Source organism: Lithobates pipiens, unplaced genomic scaffold, assembly GCF_037356315.1.
Source record: "Lithobates pipiens isolate NorthernLeopardFrog02 unplaced genomic scaffold, aLitPip1_a1.2 Scaffold_23, whole genome shotgun sequence".
NCBI lineage: Eukaryota > Metazoa > Chordata > Amphibia > Anura > Ranidae > Lithobates > Lithobates pipiens.
Window position 1 is genome coordinate 19,986,230 of NW_027507785.1, and position 25,393 is coordinate 20,011,622.

At 44.4% G+C, this 25,393-nt stretch overlaps 1 protein-coding gene across 3 annotated transcripts in view; it reads right to left on the reverse strand.

The window, feature by feature from the left end:
- The window catches only part of LCMT2 (leucine carboxyl methyltransferase 2), a 71,487-nt gene extending 46,389 nt beyond the window's left edge, over nt 1–25,098 (reverse strand). For 2 of the 3 annotated variants that reach the window (XM_077451236.1, XM_077451238.1), the window contains exons 1-6: nt 25,005–25,098; nt 23,078–23,711; nt 11,646–11,770; nt 6,284–6,365; nt 3,488–3,674; nt 3,098–3,254 (exon numbers count right to left, since the gene is read on the reverse strand). In XM_077451236.1, the coding sequence (XP_077307362.1) occupies nt 3,098–3,254; nt 3,488–3,674; nt 6,284–6,365; nt 11,646–11,770; nt 23,078–23,095 (569 nt within the window). In that variant the 5' untranslated portion in view covers nt 23,096–23,711; nt 25,005–25,098. Of the gene's footprint in view, nt 1–3,097; nt 3,255–3,487; nt 3,675–6,283; nt 6,366–11,645; nt 11,771–23,077; nt 23,712–24,812; nt 24,969–25,004 lie in introns of those variants that run through there. The other variant, XM_077451237.1, reaches the window with a different exon arrangement.
- Between the last annotated feature and the right edge of the window lie 295 nt (nt 25,099–25,393).

Here is a 25,393-nt window from a genome sequence, read left to right on the forward strand (position 1 = left end):
CAACTAGTGACGCTGATCTCTGCTCCATGTGATTGGAGCAGAGATCAGTGTTCACTAAATGAAAGCCAAACCCCCCCACAGTTAGTAACACACCCCTAGGAACACTTAACCCCTACACTGCCACCCACTGGTTAACCCCTTCACTGCCAGTGTCATTTACACAGGAATCACTGCATTTATATAGCACTGATTAATGTATAAATGACAATGGTCCCAAAAATGTGTCAAAAATGTCCGATGGGTCCCCCACAATGTCGCAGTCACAATAAAAAATAAAATAAAAAAAATAAAAATAAATAAAAATCGCTGATCGCCGCCATTACTAGTAAAAAAAAAAAAAAAAATAATAAAAAATTATTAATAAAAATGCTATAAATCTATCCCCCATTTTGTAAATGCTATAACTTTTGCGCAAACCAATCAATAATCGCTTATTGCGATTTTTTTTACCAAAAATATGTAGAAGAATACGTATCGGCCTAAACTGAGGGAAAAAAATGTTTTTTTTATATATTTTTGGGGGATATTTATTATAACAAAAAGTAAAAAATAATGAGTTTTTTTTCAAAATTGTCGCTCTATTTTTGTTTATAGCGCAAAAAATAAAGACCGCAGGGGTGATCAAATACCACCAAAAGAAAGCTCTATTTGTGGGAAAAAAAGGACGTCAATTTTGTTTGGGAGCCACGTCGCACGACCGCGCAATTGTCAGTTAAAGCGACGCAGTGCCGAATCGCAAAAAGTGGTCTGGTCTTTGACCAGCAAATTGGTCCGGTCTGTAAGTGGCTATACTGGCAAACTACCCGTCTAGAAGTCTATCAGAACCAACGGAGAGAACGCAGGTTCTTAAAAGATATTGGTGGCAGCACAACACACACAAAAGAGAACAGATGGAGAGGGGGTGGGGGCCAATTTCATTTATTTTATTTTTTTATTTCAGGTATTTCATGCTCCCAACTTTGTGGGAACCGTTTGGGGACGGCCCCTTTCTGTTCCAACATGTCTGCCCATCAGTGCACAAAGCGGGCGCACAAAGCGGGCGCTCAAAGGGGCGATGGTTGTGGGGGTTCGTGAGAGGGGGGGGCTTATCAGAATCTGGAAGCCCCTTTTAACAAAAGATCCCCCCCCAATGTGAATGAGTAGGGGTACAATGTACCCCTACTCACTCATTCACCAAAATAAAAAAAAGTGTCCAAAGTAAATAAATAAAACACCACACACTTTTCTTTTGATAATTCTTTTATTTAAAAAAAAAAAAAAAAATCCCCAGAAGTAGATCCAACGTCAATCATGATGCCTGCCGCACTGCTGGACCCAAAAAAGAAGGGAAAAAAAAAAAAAAAACCCTCCGGCCTCCATCTTACAGTTCTTAACCACCCTCTTCCCCGCCCATAGTCAAATGACACCCGCAGGAGGGATCTTCCATCCTGGGCAGACGTCATATGGCGTCCTTGGCTTCCCAGCCATCTAGGGGGTGTGCGTGACGCATCACTCAGCACGTGCACGGCGACTGCGATGTCCGCCAGGCACCCACGATTGCCGGTAACAGAGCAGGGACGTGGATCTGTGTGTGTGTAAAAACACACAGATCCTCGTCCTGTCAGGGGAGAGGTGATCGATCGGTGTTCCTCTGTACTGGGAACGCGCCATCGGTCTCCTCTCTCCTGACAGGACGAGGATCTGTGTTTTTACCAAGAGGAACAACGATCGGTCTTGTGAGGATCAAGGTATAAGAAAACCAAGATGGTTGACAGTATGTTTCACTAAATGCTTATCTCATCTGTTTTATTCTCAGTAACTTAAAGACACATCATCCTTAAGTCCGGGTGGGTGCAGTCACGTACACATAAGAGGAAACCTTATCTTAAGGACCATCTGCCACATCAGCTCTAAAAGCAGAAGACGCCTAGAGAATTGCCTTTTATGGAAATTGTTGTTGTGTTTCAACATTCCTGAAGCCTGTCTTTTGTGTATATAAGAGACCTGTGTTAATAAAGAGTCTCAGAGTTGGGTGCAGTCTTCTGAGCAGAAATACTGAGAACTTCTTTCCGTGTCTCTTTGCTTAGATAAGAACTCTAATAATAATTGGGAAACGGTAACATAACTTGATGAGTAGGTGACTTGCTGTAGTAGTCACACCTAACAGTCTCCTCCCCTTGTGAGTTCCCTTCCCCTACAGTTAGAATCACTCAATAGGTACGACATTTAACCCCTTCCCTGCCAGTGACATTTTATACAATAAATCAGTGCATTTTTATAGCATTGATGGCTGTGTAAATGTGAATGGTCCCAAAATAGCGTCAAAAGATGTCCGCCGCAATGTTAGTCATGATAAGAATCACAGATCACCCCCATTACTAGTAAATATTATATATATATATTTTTATATTTAATAAAAATGGCATAAATCTATCTCCTATTTTGTAGACGCTATAACTATAACCACGCAATTGTCAAAGTGCGTCAGCGCTAAAAAATGAAAATTGGCATGGGCAGGAAGGGCGTAGAAATGACCTGTATTGAGGTGGTTAAATAGCTGAGGAGAGGAGTCATTCAGTGAGGTCACCGAGTGGCCCCGCCCCTTGTGATGTCATCAGTCAGGAGCATGCTGGAGATCTGGGGAAAGGGAGGAAGGGGAAAGGGAAAGGGGGGAAAGGAAGGGGAAGGGGAGGAAAGGGGAAGGGGAGGAAAGGGGAAGGGGAGGAAAGGGGAAGGGGAGGAAAGGGGAAGGGGAGGAAAGGGGAAGGGGAGGAAAGGGGAAGGGGAGGAAAGGGGAAGGGGAGGAAAGGGGAAAGGGGGGAAAGGGGAAAGGGGGGAAAGGGGAAAGGGGGGAAAGGGGAAAGGGAGGAAAGGGGAAAGGGAAGGAAGAGGAAAGGGAAGGAAGAGGAAAGGGAAGGAAGAGGAAAGGGAAGGAAGAGGAGAAGGGGAAAGGGGGGGGAGGGGAGAAGGGGGCAGGGGGGGAGGGGAGAAGGGGGCAGGGGGGGTGTTGGGATTGCTTGAAAATGCAATCCAGCGGCTAGTTAGCTCCTATAAAAGTTTACAAGAGAGCCAACTGTAAGGGATATTTAGGGTCTATAGTTTCAGTATCTGCACCTACCTGGTGGTATCCATGTAGCACAGAACTACCTCTGCCAGCACAAGAGTGGGGCAATTCCATCTCAACCCAGCACCATCCAACGCAGAATCCAGGGCAGCAATATCACCAAGATCCACACCGAGGAGCTTATAATCCTCCGAGAGAAGGACGGAACATCCTGGGGAGTGGAAGAAAGAAAGAGGTGCACAATATACTGAGGACAAGAATAGGCAGATCCACTGAAACTGGCCGATGAAAACCCATCACTTTTTTTTCAACGCGACGTTTAAACAAGAGTTTTGGTTGGTTACTATAAGTAATAATTCCACTTTTGTTTCTCTAGTGTAAACGAATCAGTGGCTAAAACATTAAAAGCACAAAAGACATGACATGACAGACACTGTCCCTCACCAGAGCCATCGTAGTCGGCCCGATCACCAAGCACCCTCTTCAGTTCCTCTGTCCCTGCGATCACCCGACGCTTCCGCTTCACCACCGCTGGAAAATCCACTTCCCAGAAACAGGTGCTTCCCTCCGCCTCCAGATTCCCGCACATCCGGAAATACAGAGAGTCAAATCCACATCCCAAGGACAGCACCTGTACGAGGGGACAGGGGAGATCACACCAATACCATCCATCAACACTAACAGGGAGTGTAGAGACACGGCGTGCAGGAAGGGGCACTCGAATACCATCTGTGATTCTCTTTATAGAGACCTTTAGGGTACTTACACATGGGACTCATATACAAACATCATATACTACCGGCAGAAAAAAAAAAAAAAAAAGTCTGAGGATGGATAGTACCTTGTAAGTATATGCAAGTATGCAAGTGTACACATTGTTTTCGATTTATTTATTTTAACCACGTACCAACTGAATAACTTACATATGCAGCAGCAAGATGGCACTACTACACCGAATCACGTACTTAGTACCTGATCCGACACTTCCAGGTAGGGTGCGTGCACACGCACTGCCGATGGCCCGCTCATCGGGGCTGATCTGCGGGCACTGCCCTATAGAACTTTACTGCTACAGGGTGACCACTGTGTGCAGGAATATATATATATATATATATATATATATATATATATATATATATATATATATATATATATATATATATATTATATATATATATAGACGTGATTCTGCACTTCTAGGTAGCGAGCGCAAGTGCACACATATCATACTTACCTCCATTGTGCAGTTCGTTTTGCACAGTGTGGCCCCGATTGTCTTCTGGGGTCCCCCAATGGCGCTCGCGTCCCCTCCTCGCATCGGTAACCCCCCCTTTAAGAGAAGGGCTCTCCCAAGGGGGTTACCTTGCGGGCGCGCTCCCGGGTTCAGCATTTGCGTCCATAGACACAGAATGCTGGACTCGGCCCCACCCCCACGTCATTGGATTTGATTGACAGCAGCGGGAGCCAATGGCTGCGCTATCAATCCAACCAATCAAGAGTCGAGAACCCCGGGCAGAGAGGGTGAGCGTGTCTCCGAGGGAACGAACGGGCTCAGGTGAGTAAAACGGGGGGCTAGTCAGCGTCAGAAGTGTTTTCACCTTAGGATGAAATTAATGCATTAAGGTGAAAAAACACAAAGTTTTACAACCCCTTTAAAAACTGCGCACGCCCTGGTGCAGCGGCTACAAAACAATGTTAATTTTGCTATCCATAGGTGATGCTTTAAAAGACTTTACAGGCTACCCCTATAGATTTATAGAGGCGGTCCGGTAATAGGATTAGTGCCCATGATCTGAAATTTGTGTTGGTACCTCACATGTGTGGGACGATCGCTGTCTGTGTGCGTGCAGGAGCGGCGCGTGCGTTCACCTTTGTGCGCTAGCACAGGCGACAGGTACTCTTTATGGAGGGATCTGGGGGTCAAAGACCCCAAATCCCTCCTCTGCCCTTAAAAACTGTGAAAGAACCATCCGTAGGTGCTTCTGTCAGTATACAGCTTCCTCCAATCTGGACATAGAAACCAGATATAGCTCTATAATGCACAGCATACAAGACTAGCCGGCAATAGCTTGTATGAGAACTGGAACTGTTTATTGAACAAACTCACACAGAATTTATCGTACAAAAAGTAGAACATTTTTCCTGCACTGGAACGTTGTAAAATGGATCAAAATACCAGGTCCTTATTTAACGTTAAGAAGAAAGAGGGAAAAATTGCAATGGACTGCACCCAAATCGCACTGGAACGAGTCAAACACGCGCATGCAGAAAAGCATCTGGAACCCATTCGGACTGCGTTTCTATGGTGTGAACTGACCCTCAAAGTGTTCATGTGAGAACTGATGTCTTTTTGACCCCCAGATCTCACATTAAAGATAAAAAAAAAAAGACAATAAATCAATAACCAATTTTATAGACGCTATAACATTTGCGCAAACCAATCAATATACGCTTATTGCGATTTTTTTTAATCAAAAATATGTAGAAGAATACGTATCAGCCTAAACTGAGGAACATTTTTTATTTTTATTTTTTTAATGGGGATATTTATTATAGCAAAAAGTAAATAATAGTGTTTTTTTTATTTTTATTTTAAACTTGTCACTCTTCTTTTGTTTATAGCGCAACAAATAAAAAAACCGCAGGGGTAATCAAATACCACCAAAAGAAATCTCTATTTGTGGGGGGGGGGGGGGGGGGGAATGATAAAAATATAAATTTGTGTAGAGTGTAGCATGACGGCGCAATTGTCATTCAAAATGCGACGAAAACGAAAAAATTGGCCTGGGCAGGAAGGGGGTGAAAATGGCCGGTATTGAAGTGGTTATGTACATGATCTGGTGCTACACTTCGTAAAAAATATTGGATATGATGTATGTTTTTTTTTTTTTTTTTCGTTTGTGTTTATTGGTGTTGTAAATGTGTGTATTATTTTGTAATGTCTTGTACTTTTTAAAAGTTTGCACATAAAAGGACATTTTCAAAAAAGACTGACTATATGAAGACGCATTGGGGTTGATTTACTAAAACTGGAGATCGCAAAATCTGGTGCAGCTCTGCAGAGAAACCAATCAGCTTCCAGGTTTATTGTCAAAGCTTCATTGAACAAACTAAAGTCGGAAGCTGATTGGCTACCATGCAGAGCTGCACCAGATTTTACACACTCCAGTTTTAGTAAACCCCCCCCCCCCCCCCCCCCCATAGTGCTATCAGCAGAAGATTCCCCCGCAGATCACTCACCTGTCTGTGCGCACAATCCTGGGTGTCTTGGAGAAACTCCTCTATACAGTGATTTATGGCCTGAGAGCGGACACAGTACCCCCTGCAGGACAAAAGGGAGACAGCAGCTTAGTCTGAACTGAATCAGTCAACCCCACACTCAAGCCCCCCCCCCCCCCCCATACCAACATCTTTCCCATGATATTTCCATATTCTCAACACATGTAGGGAATTCACACCAATTCGTGGTCATAGACATGGCATAGGTGATATCTGCCCCATCTCTCAAAATTTAATATCCATATTTAGATCGACCTGTGGAGTAGTCGTTACATGACCCGTCCCAGCACTGCACATTCAAAACGATCGCTCAGATTGTCCAGCATGCCGGGAACATTTGGAAGCAATCCGTGAGACAGGATATGGATGCTGGAGATTGTTGGGACTTATGTACCCTCTAGAGCAGTGATGGCGAACCTTGGCACTCCAGATGTTTTGAAACGACATTTCCCATGATGCTCTTGCACTCTTCAGTGTAGTTGAGCATCATGGGAAATGTAGTTCCAAAACATCTGGGGTGCCAAGGTTCGCCATCACTGCTCTAGAGTATGGTTATTATTAGGGGTGCAACGGATCATCACCGATCCCTGATCGGAACGGGTCACCCTGTTCGGATCGGCACACGCCGCGATCCGCGTCGGCCTAGCTCCGGAGTGGCAGCCATCTTTGTACACCCGGCAGCCGTTTACAATGTGATCGCTCCGTCAAATGACGGAGTGATCACTTGTAAACAAACCGGCGTCATGTCATCATGACGCCGGTTCCTCCCTCCCCTCTGTATACTGATCTGTGCAGTGGAGGGGAGAGATCGGATGGCAGATGCAGCCCACAGCGCTGCTCTGCGACAATTGCAGTTACAGCCATCCCTCCATACACTGCCAATACCCTGTCAATACTCGGTGATACCCAGCCATACGCTGCGATACTCGGTAATATCCAGCCGCACCCAGCCAATATTACAGTGGGGGAGATGACGTGGATATTACAGTGGGGACTATATGGTGGTGGAATTTCCACAGGTTTTTGAAAATTCAATTATTATTTGCTGATCCGATCCGTGATCCAAAGAATGATCCAAAACGCAAGTTTTTTGATCCGTTGCACCCCTAGTTATTATAGTTTACACCCTTTCATATTTACAAAATCCCCCCCCCCCCAATACGATGCATGTCAGGCAATCGCTCATGTTTTCTACATGTATTATGTATACAATGGGGGGGGGGGGGGGGGTGGTGAATATTTGATCCCCTGCTGGTTTTGTACATTTGCCCACTGACAAATGAATGATCTGTCTGTCTATAATTGTAATAGTAGATATATTTTAACAGCGAGACAGAACAACAAAAATATCCAGAAAAACACATTTCAAAAAAAGTTATAAATTGATTTGCATTTTAATGAGTGAAATAAGTAGGGCTGAAACGATTAATCGACATCATCGATAATAATCGATAATGAAAATCGTTGTCAGTGATTTTCATTATCGATTAGTTGGTCCGCACCATGCGATCCGCGGAGCGGTCCGTGGCTGCGGCCTTAGGAAAAGGCCGCGGAGTCGGCCTAGCTCCGGAGCTGGCGGCCATCTTGGCACACCCGGCGGCGGTGTTGTAAATTGTAACCCTGTCACTTCCGGTGCGGCTCCGTCACTGAAACAGCTGACGGCGACCCTTTAACGCGCATGCGCCACTTCAATGCTATTAACAGCGCATGCGCAGGATATTTCTTTAGCGGCAGAGAAACAGTATGGACTGAAGCGGGCGGAGTTGGACGGATAATAACAGAAAAAAGGGGGTTTGCGCTATGGATAAGCTGCAAAAAGGAACGGTGGATATAAGAGGGCTGCCACTACCCCAGGCTCACAACAAAAAGTTGGAACAGTATACCAATGTTATAAATACAGGTAGTAAAAGCGCTCTACTCTGATGTTTTATAACCCCAGGAAATGTAAAATATACAAAAATTCAAATGAAATTAGTGGGTGTGTTTTTGTAAAATCTGTGCAAAGTGCAATGTGCAAATCTTGTTAGAGGACTAATATTTGCATTATTGTATCTGCACAATTTAAATTCAATTGTGACAAGCGTTCTTTCATATATATATATATTTTTAATAGTATTGGCTTTTTTATTTAGTCATTGTGCACTCTATATATTCATCACGTGGTATAATTTATAGATCAAGATTTGATAATTGATTCATTTTTACATTGTGCGTTTATTTTTTTTAAATATGATTTTATCCGATTAATCGAAAAAATAATCGACCGATTAATCGATTATGGAAATAATCGTTAGTTACAGCCCTAGAAATAAGTATTTGATCCCCTATTAACCAGCAAGATTTCCAGCTCCCATGTGCCTTCTATACAGGTAACAAGCTGAAATTAAGAGCACTCTCTTAAAAAGGGAGTGCTCCTAATCTCAGCTTGTTACCTGTATAAAAGACACCTGTCCACAGAAGCAATCAGATTCCAATCTCTCCACCATGGCCAAAGCCAAAGAGCTGTCCAAGGATGTCGGGGACAAGATTGTAGACCTAAAAAAGGCTGGAATGGGCTACAAGACCATCGCCAAGCAGATTGGTGAGAGGGTGAGAACCCAAATGGAAGAAACACAAAATAACTGTCATCTCCCTCAGTCTGGGGCTCCATGGAAGATCTCATCTCCTGGAGTTTTAGGGATCATGAGGACGGTGAGGAATCAGCCCAGAACTACACGGGAGAATCTTATCAATGATCTCAAGGCACAGATATAGAACAGGGGAAGAGGTAACCAACCTCACGGGACTTTTAAGGGTATCGATACTGCATAATATAGGGAGGACCCCTAGGGATCAAACACAGTAGACAAAGATAAAAAATCTCAGAATTTATTACAAAAAGAAAGATAAACAAATTATGCTAAAAACACCATGTGTAAAGATCCATCCAATACACAATGATTTTGAAGAATTTCTTTCGAACTCAGTCAATATAGTTTATACTGCGCTCGACATGTTTCTCTCAAAAAGAGTTTCATCAGGAGCTTTGTATGAATAAATATAACATTGTGATGCTGTATGGATAGACACATAATAGATTAGATACAGAAACATAAATGAAACATTACAAAAGATGTTCCAACAAATTACCATATATAGATATATATTAAATATAAGGCAGAAAGATAATAATCACATCATATACAGAAATAAGGGCATCTGAATAGCCAAAGATTTTTATCTTTGGCTATTCAGATGCCCTTATTTCTATTATGTGTCTATCCATACAGCATCACAATGTTATATTTATTCATACAAAGCTCCTGATGAAACTCTTTTTGAGAGAAACATGTCGAGCGCGGTATAAACTATATTGACTGAGTTCGAAAGAAATTCTTCAAAATCATTGTGTATTGGATGGATCTTTACACATGGTGTTTTTAGCATAATTTGTTTATCTTTCTTTTTGTAATAAATTCTGAGATTTTTTTATCTTTGGTCTACTGTGTTTGATCCCTAGGGGTCCTCCCTATATTATGTAGTATCGATACTCTTAAAAGTCCTGTGAGGTTGGTTACCTCTTCCCCTGTTCTATATCTGTATATTTATTTGGGATGTGGTATCGTTTGATTTGGTGGCTCCACCTCGGTTTTTAGAAATGATCTCAAGGCAGCTGGGCCCATAGTCACCAAGAAAACAACTGGTAACACACTACACTGTGAAGGACTGAAATCCTGCAATGCCCGCAAGGGTTCCCCTGCTCAAGAAATCACATGTACAGGACCGTCTGAGGTTTACTAATGAACATCTGAATGATTCAGAGGAGAACTGGGTGAAAGTGTTGTGGTCAGATGAGACCAAAATCCAGCTCTTTGGCATCAACTCAACTCGCCGTGTTCGGAGGAGGAGAAATGCTGCCTCTGACCCCAAGAACACCATCCCCCACCGTCAGACATGGAAGTAGAAACATTTTGCTTTGGGGGTGTTTTTCTGCTAAGGTGACAGGATGCTTCACCGCATCAAAGGGACGATGGACGGGGGCCATGTACCATCAAATCTTGAGTGAAAACCTCCTTCCCTCAGCCAGGGCATTGAAAATGGGTCATGGATGGGTAATCCAGCATGACAATGACCCAAAACACACGGCCAAAGCAACAAAGGAGTGGCTCAAGAAGAAGCACATTAAGGTCCCGGAGTAGCCTAGCCAGTCTCCAGACCTTAATCCCATAGAAAATAAAAGGCTTGATTTAAACCATAATTTTTAAAGAGCAACTGCCACCTCTGTTCCGCAGAGGCTCCTCCTCTGACCCGCTGTTGACTCACCGACAGTTCCATTCACTTTAATGGGACAGCTGATGATGCGGCAGTGGAACAACACGGTGAGGGACGTGGCAGCAGCAGGTGAGTGGATGCCCACTAACAGACGTTGTTAGCGGGTATCCACTCACCTACTGCCGCCACGTCCCTCACCTTGCTGTGTCACTGCCGCATCACCAGCCGTCCCATTAAAGTGAAGATCTGAAACGACAGGTGCTCTTTAAAATGTAAGGACTTCTTCTTGCTGGTAGTTAGAATCTTTAATATTTGCAAACAAAATGAAGGTTTCCTATTTAGTATAATAAGCTGTCAGGATGGTAAACCAGCCATATCAGAACTGATTCCATCATACAGTTTGTAGTGCACATCGATTTGCATAACAACGGGATAAAGGAATATTCCTGAACTTTGATTTATCTCATGGTTACTGTGACATTGTGTGAATGCATCAATGCAGTGCATGTTATCTCAGCTTGCAGAGCTTGGATTCATTGAATAAGTTTACCAAAAAATGTAAATATTGCAGACTATACAGCCTCATGCTACATAACTAAGCTCCATTTCATGCTGAATATATAAAATTATTAACGTATCTTAAATAGAAAACTATCTTTAGATAGACTTTCACAAAAACATTTTATCAAAATAAAATTTGATAAAAAAAAAAAAAAATAAAAAATAAAAAAAAAAAGATATTTTTTTTAAATCATTGATTTATATCCACCGTGTTCTGCAGAGAGACAAAGTATCCTCCTCTGTAACATGCTGGCAGGGGACGGGCTTTTCTATTCAGGCCGTGGCTGCTTTCTAAAGAAAATGAACTGTAAGACCTTGCAAAGCTTTTCTTCTGCTGCAGTTGGAATGTATTTAGCTGAAGATTTGGTCGGGGGGCGTTCACCCAGATAAAACTACCTTCCCAGGTGATAGTCGCCTCTCTTCCCTCCCATCCTCCACCACCCCACCCCCAGGTTACAAAACAGATTTCTTGTCCGCGGTCACAGGCTGCGGGAGGGTGTTGGCGCCTCACCTGTGGATGAGCGGGGATCTTCTGCTCGTCCGACTGACGAACAATTTCTGGAACTCATCGGTGAAGTAGCCCATTGCTGCCGCCGACACTTTACTGACGGTGCTGAAATCGTTCGTGTTCTGGACCTGCCGAAGAATAAAACGTCATCAAACCTTTCCGATTACCAGAGTCGCCCCCCAAACACGGAGGTCACGTGACTTCTGCCCGGTCCGTGTCTAAGGCCCTGATCACATGGACTTCTGCTTGATCGGGGGGTACAGCAAGATTTTACGAAGCATTTGTCGTCCTGAACCTAAGAAGTGAAGTTCTAGGGGACATTTTGGGATTGTGCCTAAACATTACCCAGAAAAAACAAAAACAAACAAAAAATGGACCATTTGTCTGGAATTACTCCTGAAAAAATAGAGGTACAGTGGAACCTTGGATTACAAGCATGATCTGTTCCAGGAGAATACTTGTAATCCAAAGCACTCGCATATCAAAGCCAGTTTCCCCATAGAAGTCAATGGAAACAAAGATGATTCGTTCCGCTATGACTTCTATTGCATGCAATACCGCATGTGGCCAGGGGTGCGGGGGCACCGGAGAGCCTTGGAAATACTATGGGACAGCATGGCTGAACATGGAAACCCTCGGTAACGTAGTATTTCCGAGTGTTTCAGAGTATTTCCAAATGGCTCCAAGCGTCACTGGTGCCCCCCCCCACCTCTGGCCAAATGCGGTACTGCACACCCCATTAGCTTGAATTCTGCTCGAGACAACACTTGCAAACCAGGTCAGGATTTTTTATTTTTTTTAAAAGTTGCTTGTCTTTCAAAACACTCGTTAACCCGCGTTACTCATTACCCAAGGTTCCTCTGTACACTTCCTGGTGAGTATGCCTAGGTGTTTCTGTTCTGTAGCCTTATAGCCATGTATCTGCAGTGAGAGAAGTAAGGCACTACTACTTCTCACCACCAGACTCAGTGTGAGACACTTGGTGATGGCACTACTTCTCCTTGCTGGAGGTTCCGACACGAGGAAGCAAAGCCCTGCCTCTACCAAGATGGCCGCCCCCCCCCACACAGAGCAGAACAAGGCATGGCAAGTGAGTAATAGGAAAAGATCAGACTCCAGGCGACTTGTCCTTTGCCCTCTGCAGGCCCTTTTTTTTTTTTTTTTTTTTTTTTTTTTAAATAAAAAAAAATAATAAAAAAAATAAAAAAAAAACGCACATAGCTGCCATTACTAGTAATAAAAATAAAAATAAAATAATAATAATAATAAAAATGCCACAAATCTATCCCATAGTTTGTAGACACTATAAACTTTTGCGTAAACCAATCAATATACGCTTATTGCATTTTTTTTTTTTTACCAAAAATATGTAGCAGACTTACATATTGGCCTAAACTGAGAAAGATTTTTTTTTTTTTTTTTTTTGGGGGGTGTTTATTATAGCAAAAAATATTGTTTTATTTTTCAAAATTGTTGTTGTTTACAGCGCAAAAAATAAAAACTGCAGAGTAGAGCTGCACGATTCAGGGTAAAATAAAAATCACGATTTTTTTGCTTAGATAGATAGATCACAATTCTCTCACGATTCTCGCGGCGTAACATCATCTTTAGTAAAGAAAATTATTCCTGCGCCTAGTCAGGGTAAAAGGTCGATAGTGTACTGCTGCACACACTGGGAGGGAAATATCTGAACCCCCGGGGAGTAATAAGTAAAGAAGAGGAGGTAGTGGTGCGCTGTACGATGGTGGAATATACCTATCAACAAGGGCAATATACTGAATCCACAGTCAGGAGGTACAGAATAAAGTTTAGGGTAAACTAAATGAGTAAAAAACACAATATAAATGTGAGCCTGTGTGGCATATTAAATAGTAATACTTTTAGTGCTAATATATAAAATACAATATAAAAAACAGTGTAAAAATAAACAATATTAATTCCAAAGTGCAGCGTGTTGCGATAACAAAAAAAAAAATCGCATAAAGTGCAAGTGCTCTGGTGTGATGCACATAGACAAACCTTCAAATAAATATATACAGAAATATTGTGACAAACAATACCGGTGTATTGAACAAATGTCCGTTTCAAGTGCAAAGTGCTGCGATTATTCCTATAATCGCACGGAGTGTGACTACTTCAACATAATAATTTGTGAATAATGTGGGAATATTGCGATGGAGAGGGCAGTGGTGCTGGTGATGGGGGATATATCCTTCGGGGTTCCCGTGTATTCTGATGATGGGTGTCCCCTTACCTCACCGCTGTAAGGTAACAGCGTATATAAAGATCTTTAGGATCCTTTGGTGGAGTTTCCCTTTTAGTATGGAGTTCCCAGGTCCTGACAAATGGTGTTGTCCCTTTAACTCAGGGGTTGACAAATTTGCTTGGAATCTAGGAGCCAGCTAAAAAAGTTAGGAGCCGGGTCCGTGACGGCGATCTGGACCTGTCCCTGGCCTGACATGGAGACGAGTGAGGGGGAAGATAGCGCCCCCAGCCCCCCACCTGTCTCCAAGTCATTGCCCATAGCTCTTAGAGGGACATTTTATTTCTTTTATTTTTTTCAAATGACGATTTTTTTTTTAAATTGCATTTTAGTGTAAATATGAGATGTGAGGTCTCTCTGATCCCCAGATCTCATATATAAGAGGACCTGTCATGCTTTTTTCTATTACAAGGGATTTTTACATTCTTTGTAATAGGAATAAAAGTGACACACTTTTTTTTTTTTTTTTTTTTTAAAGAACAGTGAAAAAAATAAAAATAAAAGTTAAAATAAGAAAAAAATAAAAATTTTTTTAAATGCACCCTGTCCCACCAAGCTTGCGTGCAGAAGCGAACGCATATGAAAGTGGTGTTCAAACCACACATGTGAGGTATCGCTGCGATCGGTAGAGCGAGAGCAATAATTCTAGCCCTTCTCTGTAACTCAAAACGTGCAACCTGTAGAATTTTTTTAAACGTCGCCTATGGAGATTTTAAAGGGTAAAAGTTTGTCGCCATTCCATGAGCGGGCGCAATTTTGAAGCGTGACATGTTGGGTATCAATTTACTCGGCGTAACATTATCTTTCACAATATAAAAAAAAAAAATTGGGCTAACTTTACTGTTATCTTATTTTTTTTATTAAATAAATTATTTTTCCCCCCAAAAAAGTGCGCTTGTAAGTCCGCTGTGCAAATATGGTGTGACAGACAGTATTGCAACGACCACCATTTTACTCTCTAGGGTGTTAGAATAATAATAAAAAAAAAATAAAAAAAAGACTCAGTTAGACTTACCGGTGACGGTATTTCTAAGAGCCTTTCAGGACAACCCCGGAGAGAGTAGCTCCACCTTGCAATCAGGAAACACATGCCCACTTTAAAAACACCTCCTCCTCCTCCATGGCTTCAGTTATTGTGGCCTTCCGACGCTGGAAAACAAAGCACAGAAAGCACAACACCATGGTAGAACTTAATACATTTACTAAGCATAACCTAGGGAGGGAAGTAACGGTTGTCCTGAAAGGCTCTTAGAAATACCGTCACCGGTAAGTCTAACTGAGTCTTTCTCAAATCGCCTTTCAGGACAACCCCGGAGAGGATAACCGAGAAACTTACCCTAGGGCGGGACTACTGCCTGCAGTACCTTCCTGCCGAAGGCCTGATCTGCTGCAGACAGTAGATCTAACCGGTAATGCCGGAGAAATGTCGAATAACTGGACCAAGTGGCAGCCTTGCAGATTTGTTCAGGCGTGGCACCGGCCCTTTCAGCCCAGGAAACTGCCGTGGATCTAGTAGAGTGGGCAGCAATACCTGAGGGAGGTATTTCTCCTTTTGCTTTATAGGCTTCTGATATAGCCAACTTAAGCCACCTACCCAGCGTACTTTTAGAAGCTTTCTCCCCCTTGCGTGATCCAGAAAATATCACAAAGAGGGCGTTTGATTTTCTAAATTCTTTAGTAACTTTCAGAAACTGTAATAGACACCTTCTCACATCCAATGTGTGAAAAACTTCCTCTCCTGCATTTGCTGGGGTTGCAGAGAATGTAGGTAACACTATTTCCTGTGATCGATGGAAAGTTGAGGATACTTTCGGTAGGAATGCTGGATCCGTCCTCAGTACCACCCTGTCCTGATAAACTCTAAGGAAGGGTTCTGTAATAGCTAGAGCTTGGAGCTCGCTGACTCTCCTGGCCGAGGTGATGGCCACCAAAAAGATTGTTTTTAAAACCACCTTCTGTAAAGAAGCTTCTTGTAAGGGTTCAAACGGTGCTCCCGAGAGACCCTGTAAAACTGTAGACAAATCCCAACTGGGAAAGTCTTTAAGGGCTACTGGTCTATTTCGAGCAAGAGCCCTAAAAAATCTAGAAATTAAAGTTTCTTTAGATAAAGCCTTTTCAAAGAAAACTGATAAGGCAGCCACCTGAGTCTTCAGGGTACTGGCTGCGAGACCCTTCTCCATTCCTTCATGGAGAAACTCCAAGACGGACACCGTGCTCTTGACCTTGAGTTCTCTAGAACTGCACCAGGAGTTGAACTTTTTCCAGACCTTCATGTAAATTGCCTGTGTAACTGCCTTCCTACTGGACAGCAGGGTCTTTACTACTTTATCTGAGAGACCTTTAGCCTTTAACAGGTCTTCCTCAGAAACCAGGCGGTTAGCTGCAGGAGTTCCACTTCTGGATGACTTACTGTCCCCTGGGATAACAGATCTTTTCTGAGTGGTAACCTCCATGGGGGCTTCGAGGCTAGGTTTCGAAGACCCGCGAACCAGGGTCTTTTTGGCCAAAAAGGAGTGACTAGTATTAAGTCTGTCCTTTCTTCCCTGAATTTCCTCAGTACTAGTGGAATTAGAGGAAAGGGGGGAAAGGCATAGCACAGCTGGTAATGCCAGGGGTGAGCGAATGCATCCAACCCTATTGCTGCATCTCCTCGGTGAAGAGAAAAGAATCTGTCCACCTTTGAGTTCTGCTGACTGGCAAAAAGGTCTACCTGAGGAACCCCCCAGGCCTCGGAGATCATCAGGAACACTTCCTGATTCAGACTCCATTCTGCCTCTAGCAATTTGCGCCTGCTTAGGAGGTCCGCAAACAAATTCTGAGAGCCCTTCAGATGCACTGCCGATAGTGAGGCTGTGTTCTGTTCTGCCCAGGCTAACAACAGATTGGCCAGCTCCATCAAGCTCCTGCTTCTGGTTCCCCCTTGCTTCATAATGTAGGTAACCGCTGTTGTGTTGTCTGACAACACCTGAACATGGTGGCCTCTCAAACTCTGCTGAAATGCCACTAAACCCAGAAAGATCGCCTTCAACTCCCTCCAGTTGGATGATCTTTGAGCTTCCTGTTTGGACCAGACCCCCTGAGATGTCTGACCATCCAGATGGGCTCCCCAGCCCCAGGCACTTGCGTCTGTAGTAAGGCGCTTGTCCACAGGAAAGGTCCACACCAGGCCCCTTGAGAGGTTTGCCTGGTCTCTCCACCACCAAAGAGCCCTTTTCGTCTTTGACGAAATTTTTAGCTGTTTTTCCAAAGGATCCTGATGGGACCAGCTTGACAGAACCTCCCTCTGAAGGGGTCTGGAATGGAACCTGGCCCACTGAACAGCCGGGATTGCTGCCGTAAGCAGGCCCAGAACTGCCATAGCCATCCTGACTGAGACTGTCTGGTTGCTCTGTATCCGCTGTACAGCTAGCTGTAACTTTTCCTGTTTTTCCAACGGCAGGAAAACTTTCTGGAGAATCGAATTTAATGTATACCCCAGAAATTTCATTTCCTGTGAGGGGGTCAGGATTGACTTCTCTAGGTTTAGAAGCCATCCCAGGCCCTCGAGGTGAGACTGGGCCCTCTGGAGATTGACTAGGACCTGCTCCCTGGAGTCTGCAAAAAACAAAAGGTCGTCCAGATAAGGAACAACTGGAATCCCCTTCAATTTCAGGGGTTCCAAAGCCTCTGCCATAATCTTCGTAAAGACCCTGGGAGAGGACGAGAGTCCGAACGGCAGAGCCCTGAATTGGAGGTGCCATACCGAACTCCCTACCTTCAATGCCAGGCGCAGGAACTGCTGCGATGCCTGATGAATTGGTATATGAAGGTAGGCATCCCTTAGGTCCAGGGATGCCATGAAGCATTCTGGGGTCAACAGCTTTGTGATGGAGAAAATTGTATCCATCCTGAAATGTTTGTACCGAATGAACCTGTTCAGGAATTTCAGATTCAGGATTAGACGGTACTTCCCTGAGGGTTTTTTCACCAGAAAAATATGTGAATAAAAACCCCCGCCCTGCTGGCTTACTGGGACTTGAATCAGAACCTCTTGCTGTATCAGCTCCTGTAACAACAGCTTCATTGCAGAGGCCTTCTCCTGATCCCTTGGCAATGTTGTCACATAAAACCTGCTCGGGGGTGGTTCTGAAAACTCCAACCTGTACCCCTGATCGACAACGTTCTTCACGAACAGATTTGGAGACAGCCTGTCCCATTGTTCGCGAAAAGCTGACAGTCTCCCCCCCACTGGGGAGATATTGTCACTTGCTCTTAGGGGACTGCTCTGGGGGAGATCTAAAGAGGACTCCACCCCTGCCTTTGCCCTTCTGTGAACCCCATCTGCTCTTGTGCTCCTGGTCTTTTTTATGGGACTGCTGAAAAGCACGAAAATTCTTTTTAGCAATCTGCTTTTTCTTAACTGGAAAAGCCTTCTTTTTATCGGCTGTTCTATCCAGCACAGACTCTAAATCAGGACCAAAGAGCAAGTCACCCGAGAAGGGAAGACCACACAGCTTGACCTTAGAGGCAGTGTCCCCAGACCATGTTTTCAGCCAAACTGCTCTCCTGGCTGAATTTACAAGAGCCGAAGACCTAGCGGCCAGTTTAACTGATTCTGCTGATGCATCCGCCATGTATTTGACTGCATTCAGGATCAGTGGAAAGGACTCTAAGAGATCCTTGCGGGGTGTCCCCGCCTCAATATGGCTCTTCAGCTTCTCTACCCAACATTCCAGATTCCTGGCCACCACCGTAGCTGCCATTGCTGGTTTTAGACTGACTGACGCAGCATCCCAAGCTTTTTTAAGGATGGAGTCAGCTTTTTTGTCCATTGGGTCTTTAAGGATCCCCATATCTTCAAAGGCTAGATCCGTTCGTCTGGATACCTGCGAGAAAGCTGCATCGACTCTGGGTTTCTTATTCCAAACCTCTGAGTCCTTATCTTCGAAGGGAAACCTTCTTTTGAGAGCTTTAGAGAAGAAAGGGGCTTTTTCTGGGTCCTTCCACTCCTTTCTCACTGAGTCTGAGAGGACCCTGTGGACAGGAAAAACTCGCCGTTTTGTTTCGTCCAACCCCTGGTACATTTTGTCATGAACTGACAGTTGTACTCTTTCTTCCTGAATTTCTAGAGTAGTGTAGATTGCTTTTAAAATATCATCTACTTCCTCTAGTGATAGCTTGAATTTGGAGCCCCTGCTATCTTCTTCCTCTTCCTCCTCCTCAGAATCCCTGAAGGAGATGAGAGTACTACCCCCTTCGTCTCCAGACTCTTCAGTTTCCACCTGTCTGGATGACGACGCCCTGGGGCTGGGCGGTAAGTTCTGAGGCTCGGTCTGTGCGGGAGGGTTTTGTATCAGGATGGACTTGACTGAACTCAAAGAGTTTGTCAGCTCTTTAACCGAAGAAAACAAATCCTTATATTGTTGAGATGTTTCCTCTTCCACCAATTCTCTGATACAATTTCTGCACATTGCCTTCTGCCATGAATCTCTGAGGGGGGTTTTGCAGGAAGGACATTTTCTCTGACCTGGTCTAGCTTTTCCTAGTGATTTTTCCTGAAACGACATACAGGTTTAATTCACTAAAAGCTCTCAACAACCAGTTGCTTAACACCAAGCCAGTGCAGAGACCCACCACCAAACAGACCTACTAGTGAGACCCCAGAACTAGGCTGCAAAAGGTCAGAGCGAAGTCCACCTCTGACCTGCAGCGACAGGCCCCCAAGAGGGGGGAACAAACAAAGACATACCCACAGTAAAGCAGAGGGTGCCAGTGCACCTTACGTACCTGGGCTGGACCGGTGCTGGGGGCGCCTGTCTCCGCCATAGCTGGCTTGCACTCTTCCATCGTTTGAGTGAGGCAGCTATTTTACAAACAGCTCTCATTTTAAATTTTCCCGGCCGCCGCGTCATCAAGGCCGGCCGGAAGCGGAAGCACACGGTCACCTGACCCGCCCCATGACCCCTGCGTTCCAGGCGCTGAACCACGGCGCCACGCCCCCTCAGAGCGCCCGCGCGTCACCGTGAACGACGCCGTCGCCGCCCGGGACCCGGCGCCGAAAACGGAGCCATGCCGCTGACCTGCAGCGGCCTCCGCCAGCAACAGAGCCCTCCCTGCGCTAACAAGCGGACACCGGGCACCCGACGCCGGCACTCCGAGGGTCCTTACTCCCGTGAGATGGCGGGACCAGGAGCTCCAGGAGTCCTCTCCCCGTGGAGATGCTGCTGGGGGTCAAAGAGAAACAACCTGCAACAAAAGGTAAGCCTTACTCCCCTGCAGAGAGTGTAGCTCTCCCTGGTTCAGGCACATGCTTCCTCCAAGGAGGAAACACAATAACTGAAGCCATGGAGGAGGAGGAGGTGTTTTTAAAGTGGGCATGTGTTTCCTGATTGCAAGGTGGAGCTACACTCTCCGGGGTTGTCCTGAAAGGCGATTTGAGAAAATGATATTTATATATATATATATATATATATATATATATATATATATATGTTTAGGGGTTCTAAGTAAAGGGAAGGAGATAGCTCCATTAGCATTGCTGGTTGTAATTCCAACGGCCACAACAAGAGGGCGCCAGATTCCAGAAGGAACCATAGGATCGCAGAAGGCCTCAAAGCCGGAGGCTCATTTACCGGCCGCCGGTGGCGCGGCCCGGCCCGATCACGCCGGGGGGGGGGGGGGGGTCCACAGAGACAGGATACCCCCAGCTGTGCTGCCCCAGGCGCCAGGTCGCTAATTCTAGTCGCAAATGCGACCTGGCGCCTGGGTTTTGTCGAGCCCTGCTTTAAGGGATTTCTCTGGGGTATTGCAGTAAGGGTTCCTCAATGGTATAGCGTGTATGTGGGTTTAAACAGACATGGCTGAAGGATACTCCATAGTGTAAAATGTTTCAACAGTCAGATCTTTTATTTAAAAATATATTAAAATACTCACAAACACAGAGTGTGTACAGGCAATGTACACACACTCCACAGTAATGGCCGCCATATCAACAACGCTCAACCACTATTTAAGGACACTTCCCATAGCTGTGTTTATCCCCTGATGAAGTCACGTGACCCGTGACGAACACGCGTCGGGACACTAAGCGACCGGAAATGACGTAGACCGAGCCCGCAGCTCGTTTGTACATTGCCTGTACACACTCTGTGTTTGTGAGTATTTTAATATATTTTTAAATAAAAGATCTGACTGTTGAAACATTTTACACTATGGAGTATCCTTCCTCCATGTCTGTTTAAACCCACATACACGCTATACCATTGAGGAACCCTTACTGCAATACCCCAGAGAAATCCCTTAAAGGGACCACACCATTTGTCAGGACCTGGGAACTCCATACTAAAAGGGAAACTCCGCCAAAGGATCCTAAAGATCTTTATATACGCTGTTACCTTACAGCGGTGAGGTAAGGGGACACCCATCATCAGAATACAGGGAACCCCGAAGGATATATCCCCCATCACCAGCACCACTGCCCTTCCCATCGCAATATTCCCACATTATTCACAAATTATTATGTTGAAGTAGTCACACTCCGTGCGATTATAGGAATAATCGCAGCACTTTGCACTTGAAACGGACATTTGTTCAATACACCGGTATTGTCTGTCACAATATTTCTGTATATATTTGAAGGTTTGCCTATGTGCATCACACCAGAGCACTTGCACTTTAATGCGATTTTTTGTTATCGCAACACGCTGCACTTTGGAATTGATATTGTTTATTTTTACACTGTTTTTTATATTGTATTTTATACATTGATGCTCTAAACTATATATTAGCACTAAAAGTATTACTATATAATATGCCGCACAGGCTCACATTTATATTGTGTTTTTACTTATTTAGTTTACCCTAAACTTTATTCTGTACCTCCTAACTGTGGATTCAGTATATTGCCCTTGTTGATAGGCATATTCCACCATCGTACAGCGTAACATCATCTTTCACATTAAAAATAAATAAAAATTGGGCTAACTTTACTGTTTTTTTTTTTTGTTTTTTTTCTTTTTTTTATTCATTGAAGTGTATTTTTTCTCAACAAAAAAAAAAAAAATTGTGTTTGAAAGACCACTGGGCAAATACAGTGCGACATAAAATATTGCAGCAATTGCCATTTTATTCCCTAGGGTCTCTGCTAAAATATATATAGTGTTTGGGGGTTCCAAGTAATTTTCTAGTAAAAAAAATATTGATTTTAACTTAAGAAAGAAGTGTCAGAAAAAGATTTAGACTTTAAAGCGGTTAAACTTTCTGCATTTACAGTTGTTTAAAAACTTGGCAGACTGGCCTTTTTTTCTTTACACACAGAAGTTTATTCCTTTGATCTAAGAAGTGTTAGTTACAATGTTTCATTGTAAAAACTTGGCAGATTTTTTCTATTGACAGATGAGTGAGCAGATAAGTCTCTCCTGTTATATGAAAGAATCAGCAAACTCTGCAATAGAGATTGTGGGGGGGGGGGGGGGTTGAATTGAAATCACAATTTAACAATTAATTGTGCAGCTCTACCGCAGAGGTGATCAAATACCACCAAAATAAATCTCTATTTCCCCAAAAAAAAAAAAAAAAAAAAAAACAATTTATTCTCTAGGGCTTCTGCTTTTAAAAAATATAATGTTATTTCTAGCAAGAAAAAAAATTTGTTACAGACTGTTACAATTGTGAACAAAAAGTGACAAAAAAAGGCACAGTCTGGAAAAGGATAAACAACAATTTCCCATAAACAGATGTAGCCTCCTGACCCTCCAAATCTTTATACTCATCCAGACCTTGCCACCAATACCCCGTATCGACATTCACATTCCTCCACCAACTTCTTCACACGATTGTCCAAGGATGAGCAATTCAGCCCCATAGACCTGGAGGGGGCTTGTATCTAGAGACGTATAAGCCTTGTGGTAAGTATAGAGAATTAGGAGGGGGGCAGGGTGGCTACATCTGCTTAGGAGGAGTGAGGGGAAAGACTTTATCACAGCTCGCTGTACACACCGATATTGTACCAACTGAAGCCCGTGGGTACAAGACCCAATAATACCAATGGAGGTTATCACACAGATGGCAAAGTATTCCAACATGGCACATGTATGACCATGCTAGGGATACGTGATCTCGTCATATTCCATCCCCAACAGCCCGCCCAGCCCTGAATCACCCAATCTCCGATATGAAATAAGGGGCAACTTACACACACATCACTCTTCATCCTGGTAGTGTGCCTATTACACTCTCATCCCTGGGGACAGTGCCAGCTTGCTCGGTCTGTGGAGGTATCACTGTGCCCGCTGTACTCCGATCCCTGGGGTACTGGAGTGTGCCCGGTCCCTAGAGGTAAAAAAAACTTGCCCACTGAACTCCAATTGCTCGGTATCGTGGCAGTGTGTCCATTCCCTGGAGGTAGTATGACTGTGCCACTGCACTCCCAATCAACAGATATAATGCCAATGTGCTCAGTTCCTGCAGCTATTACTGTGCCTGCTGCGCTCCAATCACTGGGTATAGTGCCACAGTGCCCGATCTCTGATGGTGGAATCACCGTTTCCCCTCTGGGTATAGTTCCAGGATGTCCTGTCCCTGGAGGTGTTATCACAGTTTCCTCTATGGGTTTAGTGCCAGTGTGCCCGGTCCCTGGAGGTGGTATCACTGTTTTCTCTCTGGGTATAGTGCTAGTGTGCCCGGTCCATGGAGGTGGTATCACTGCTTCCTCTCTGGGTATAGTGCCAGTGTGCCCGGTCTCTGGAGGTGGTGCCCAATTCCTAGCTATAGGATGACTGTGCCCGCTGCACTCCAATCCCTGGGAATAGGGTCCGTGTGGTTGATCCCTGGAGAGAGAAGACAAGACACAAAAGAGTGAAGACACAACCACCATCGGGTCAGACAAACATCTACATCATAATGGTGGCTTTACCACCCAGTGAGAATCTGATCCCGACGAAAGTTCCTGCTTTTCAGACTTCACTTTCTACATGACTGTTCCAGGTCAGCGGATCAGTGTGTGATGATGCCAGGACAAAGGATGAGAACCCCCGCAACCTTCCCCTTTCCTAACAAGCCGGCTCTTGTTTGTGCAACCAGAAACATTGTTAACATATCAGCAGCCCCGGTCTCTGCTCATCTTCTCTGAACTAGAATGTGGATTTCTAACGTTTCTATTTTAAAGAATCAGTCCACCCAAGAGTGATTGGTAGACATAGATGGAGCCTGGCGCAAACCCCAGAAATCAGTACAGTAATGGTGAAACCCCTCATAATGGGAACCACAGGGATGGTGGGAACCCCTCATAATAAACACATCAAATCTACAAACCCAAGAACTCAGCTCAGGGATGGTGGGAACCCCTCATAATGGGCACAGCAGGTGTATAGACCCGGGAACTCAGCACAGGGATGGTGAGAACCCCTCATAATGGGCACAGCAGGTGTATAGACCCGGGAACTCAGCACAGGGATGGTGAGAACCCCTCATAATGGGCACAGCAGGTGTATAGACCCGGGAACTCAGCACAGGCATGGTGAGAACCCCTCATAATGGGCACAGCAGGTGTATAGACCCAAGAAATCAGCACAGGGATGGTGGGAACCCCTCATAATGGGCATATCAGGTGTAGAGACCCAGCAACTCAGCACAGGGATGGTGGGAACCCCTCATAATGGGCACAGCGGGTGTTGAGTTCTGATGCTCACATGCCCATTGTAGGCACTTGTGGATGTGGACACGGGTCAGCATGGGCACCCTGACCGGTCTGCGGCTCCAAACACAACATCCTGCGATGCTCTGCGTGCTCCGACACCTTCCTATCAGAACCAACGGTCACTTTTCCAGCAATTTGATGTACAGTAGCTCTTCTATTGGATGGGACTACACACTCCCCTCCCCCATCAATGATCCCACTCATGACCCTGTCACCAGTCTCCCTTCCTTACACTGGGGCTCAGTCCTGGTCACTGCAGGTTGGAGTTGCTCTGATCCAGACATCACAATCTGATGGCCCTCTTATAAAGAGCTGTATAGTAACCAGACTGTTTCCATCTCTATGGTAAAGCTTCTGGAGTTATAGAAATCCTGTATTATCATAATAATCATCATCATCATATCAGGCACATGGTGCAACTTACCGCTCACCCCCAATCTCCGTCCTCCCGGGAACTCTACTGGGATATTTGGTTCCTAGGGAAGAAACGTTCCTACAGCCAGACACAGGAAATTGCGACATCTAGTGGTAAGATTTATATGACAGTTCCTCTGTATTGTGATTGCACTGTTGGATACAAGATGTATATGGCGAATAATCATCTATAAAGTGTACCATGTAATATCCAAGCTTGGGAGGAGTCATGAAAAACAACAATATAAAAAAATGAAAATGACAGTAAAGACACGGATAATTAAATTAGAAATACTCATCACAGCAACCCGACCGTAGCTGGAACCTAAGAAAGGTTCTATTAACCACTTCAGTACCGGGCACTTTTACCCCCTTCCTGGCCAGGCCAATTTTCAGCTT